Source organism: Mastomys coucha, unplaced genomic scaffold (genome assembly GCF_008632895.1).
Source record: "Mastomys coucha isolate ucsf_1 unplaced genomic scaffold, UCSF_Mcou_1 pScaffold4, whole genome shotgun sequence".
NCBI lineage: Eukaryota > Metazoa > Chordata > Mammalia > Rodentia > Muridae > Mastomys > Mastomys coucha.
This window is the reverse complement of record NW_022196910.1, coordinates 34,719,304-34,723,512: the sequence shown is the minus strand read 5'-3', so window position 1 is coordinate 34,723,512 and position 4,209 is coordinate 34,719,304. Positions and strand designations below refer to the sequence as shown.

The window sequence follows — 4,209 nt, the reverse complement described above, 5'->3', positions numbered from 1 at the left end:
TTTGGTTTGTCGAGACAGGGTTTCTCCATGTAGCCCTGGCTGGCCTTGAACTCAGAAATCCACCTGCCTCTGCCTCCCAAGTGCTGGTAATAAAGGCATGCACCACCACTGCCCAACTGTCACTAGTCTTTTAAAACAGATGTTTGAAGGAAAAACATTTTTATATTGAGATAAAACTGTACATTTAAAATTATGATTGCCAACAATTTTTTTCAGTGCCCAAGGACCCACCTAATAATATGACATTTCAGAAGATACCCGATGAAGTAACAAAGTTTCAGTTAACATTCCTGCCGCCTTCCCAGCCCAATGGCAATATCCAAGTGTATCAAGCATTGGTTTACCGAGAAGACGATCCTACTGCCGTCCAGATTCACAACCTCAGCATTGTCCAGAAGACGGACACGTCCGTCATTGCACTGCTTGAAGGCCTGAAGGGTGGACACACGTACAACATCAGCGTAAGCAACCACGGCTTGTAACTGTTTACTAGGGGCCTAAGTCAGTTTACAAAGTCAGCCCTCCAAAATACAGCCTATCGCATGCCACATCCCAGCCTATTCCCAACTAAAATCTAGAAAGTGCTATTAGGTAAGCACCCTGAAAAAAAAAAACAAAAACAAGCAAAAAACAAAACAAAACAAAATGGGCACATAGGAATAAAGAGGAGAGAGAATTCACATTAAACACAAAAGAACTGATGCACAGAACTAGAGCTGCCTGAAAGAAAACTATAATTGAAACCTAGGAAGGCTCATTTTGAAGAAAACGGCAGGATGAGATCATTTTGCTCCTCTGAATCCTTTTCTTCCTGTTGATGTGTTAACATTAATTTTGTAAAGGATGTAAGATGTACAAAAAATGTGTGCAAGTTCACATGCATGAACAGATACCCAAATTATTTCATCCTGTACTTCCCTTGGTCACATCTTAGGAATTATAAACAAAATTGTTTTGGTTCTGGAAAAAAAAAAAAACCCTAGCAGCATCCAATATAACAATCCATAGAATAGCTTCCCAACTCAGCAATTATTCAAAATTATCAACCAAGTTATAAAAATATTGTTATCAAAACATAAGTATATCCTTTGCTTCTATTTTGTATCTTACTGGGTAAGGTTCTTGCTGCAATTCCGGTCAAGCAGACCAGTTTTATGAAGCATCTATTAGAAGATGAATGGGCATTTGAACCTGAGTTCACATCCTAGCTTCTGTGTCCATCTAGAAAGCTTCTGCAAATGTGTGACTTAGCTTTTGCAAGGGAAAAGTAGCAGACAGGAGTGATAACTTCTTGAAAAACATCTTGTGGGGAATACCTATTTGTAGTGATGGTATAGAGAGGAATACTGCATCAATTTGGCTTTTGAGAATAAGAGAAGTAAGAAATAAAATAAAATACAGCTGATCTATAAAGAAAAATATAACTACTTGCAGATTACAATATAAACATCTCAGGATATTAATGTTTATCAAGAATGTATATATTTTAAAAACTTCTATGTATCTTGCTGTTTTAAAAAGGACTGTCCATTTTTTTCTTTTTCACTCATCAGCACAGTTAAAGTTATGTCATTAAAAAAAAATCATCACTTAATTTGAATAGTCCCTTTTATAAAGTTACAAAAGACACATTTTTCTTTTTGTTATTTTAGCTGAATTTCATGGAATTGCTCTATTCAATATAGCAACCATATACTATACATCATTATAGTTTAATTTGACAAAAATATTTCCAAATTATTAACACAAAATATTATAAAGACTATATTGCATATGACAAATTGTGCTCACTAAGTGGAGAGAAGCTAGGCCCCCACTGTCGCTTGTCTTTCATTCAGCTAAGGTGACGGCAAGGACTCGGGGTCCTCAGCTTCCCGAGCACAAAACTAATTGAAAGAATTCACGTTTGTGTAAATCACCCTCTGTGTACACAAACAGAAATGTTTTATGTGTATATGCTGCATTATGCTGGTTATGCATCAGATACTTTGGGGCAGGGGTGAAGAAGGGCATAAAGGCCAACTTTCAGGAGGATGATTTAATACAGGAAAATGGGGAGGCGGGAGGAATTGGGTTTCATCTAAGAAGCAAGAAGAAGATCTTGAATATGGATTTAAAGGAGGGCGAAAGGTGCTAGCGACAGAGAGAAGTAACAGATGTTAGAGTAGAGGGAGAGGTGGTATAAGGACTGGTGGTTTTCTACTCTGTCCCTCCTGTGCATTCAAATGGCAGTGCAGCCTTCCTGGTCTTGGTGATAGGGACTTTGGGACAGTTTAGCATTTAGTCTCAGGACCAGGTGCCAGAATATCAGTTGTAAGAAATTCTTGATTGTTAATGTTCTTCAAACCTCAAAGGAATTAAATTGGTTTGAGAGAATATAATTAATTGCCAGCATACAATTGTTTGTAGAAAAGGGATCATTTTTTCTTTTTTATGGGATATTTTATTTATTTACACTTCAAATGCAATCCTATTTCCTGTTTTCCCCTCCAGAACTCTCCTATCCCATCCTCCCTTCCCCTGCTTCTATGAGGGTGCTCCCCCACCCACCCACCCACTCCTGCCTCCCTGCCCTGGAATTTCCCTACACTGGGGCATTGAGCCTTCATAGGACTAAAGGCTTCTCTTCCCATTGATGCCAGACAATGCCATCCTCTGCAACATATGCAGCTGGAGCCATGGGTCCCTCCTTGTGTTGTACTCTTTGGTTGGTGGTTTAGTCCCTGGCAGTTCTGGGGTGTCTGGTTGGTTGATATTGTTGTTCTTCCTATGGGGTTGAAAACCCCTTCAGCTCCTTCACCCAATGGAGGAGTTAGAGAAAGGACTGAAGGAGCTGAAGAGGGGTCATTTTAAATGTTGTTTTTAACTATGTGCACTTACACATTCATAGAAAGGAAGCTCGGAGTCATGATAAAATCTGTCTTTGTTCTAGGTTTATGCTATCAACAGTGCAGGCGCTGGGCCCAAAGTGCAGATGCGCATAACCATGGATATTAAAGGTATAAAGAGCTGTCTTCCATTAAATTGCTCTTTCCTTAACCAGATGGTGATTGTAATCTGAGTTGCATGCAGTAGGCTAACCTTTATGTGGTGTTTATGCATGTGATGTGCATACATTAAGGAATAATGTGTGTATATTAAAAGTATAGTTTAAACATCTCAGTGATGACTTGAATTATTGTTGAAGAGGATGCTTGCCCTAAGGGTTGTCACCTAAACTTTATTTTTATTGGAAAGAGAGGTTTTGTTTTTGTTTTTTTGTTTTTTTTTTTTTTTAAATCACCTTTGCCTAGGCTGAGTAGACCTGCTCTCCTGAACCAATTTCTGTCCTAAAAGTTTAATTTTGCTTGGGTAGTTGTACAGTGACTACCATTAAATTCCCCAAGTGCAGCCACCCTTGTATTTTAACTCTAAACTCAACCTATGCCTTCACTATTCTGGCAGATATTTTAGTAAAATCCCCTTCTTGCAAATGACAACAAAACCCTAAAGAGGAATTTAAGTGCATTTGACCAGTAACTAACTGCCTGCCCACATATTAAAATCAAGTATTTTCTTGTGATGCCTCAATCACATAGGGGAGTACTAAAAATGAAAGAAATCAAAAGATCCCAAGATGTTTAAGAAGGCTCTTGTCCAGCCTTGACATAGTGTTGTTATGCTGTGTTTGGTTGATGCCCATGGGAGGATAGCTCTCTCCTGAAGGGAAGCAGAAGAAAAGAGGATCTCAGGGGCAGCAGGGGAAGGGAGAGATTGGGGGAGAATCTAAAGGTGGGGAGCAGGGGTTGTGGAAGTAGAAGGAAGAGGGAAGAAAAGAAAGCAACAATGGAATACTCTTTATGTATTTGTTGCAGGCTACCTGTAGCAGAATCCTAATAAGTATGTCTTTCTAAGGGAAGAATAATGTATCACTTTCTTAGGAAGGGGCAGTAGAGAAGAGGGGCTGGCACCTGGGCCTTTCAGGCTGTTTGGATAACTCTTGAGACTGAATCCTGGCTTTGGCCTTTTCACTTTGAAAAGCCTTCTCAACATGCATATGTCTAGAAAGTGCAGGCACTGTTAGCTCCTACCTCACAGTTTATTAATTCTGAAGACTAAGAATGAACATCTCTGAAAACTCCTTTATACAGTACCTGAAAACTGTTACTATCAAGAATATGAAATAGCCAGGAAGTGCTGGCACATGCCTTTAATCCCAGCACTTGGGAG

At 39.2% G+C, this 4,209-nt stretch overlaps 1 protein-coding gene and 1 long non-coding RNA gene across 2 annotated transcripts in view; one reads left to right on the top strand and one right to left on the bottom strand.

Annotated features, from left to right (window-relative positions):
* Positions 1-4,209, top strand: part of Ptprq (protein tyrosine phosphatase receptor type Q) — a 190,831-nt gene that overhangs the window by 131,894 nt on the left and 54,728 nt on the right. Inside the window, exons 29-30 of the mRNA XM_031349633.1 lie at positions 217-461; positions 2,933-2,999. Coding sequence (XP_031205493.1) covers positions 217-461; positions 2,933-2,999 — 312 coding nt within the window. The remainder of the gene's footprint in view (positions 1-216; positions 462-2,932; positions 3,000-4,209) is intronic.
* Positions 1-4,209, bottom strand: part of LOC116076057 — a 53,404-nt gene that overhangs the window by 27,397 nt on the left and 21,798 nt on the right. The window contains exon 3 of the long non-coding RNA XR_004112794.1: positions 345-431. This is a non-coding gene — a long non-coding RNA (uncharacterized LOC116076057). The remainder of the gene's footprint in view (positions 1-344; positions 432-4,209) is intronic.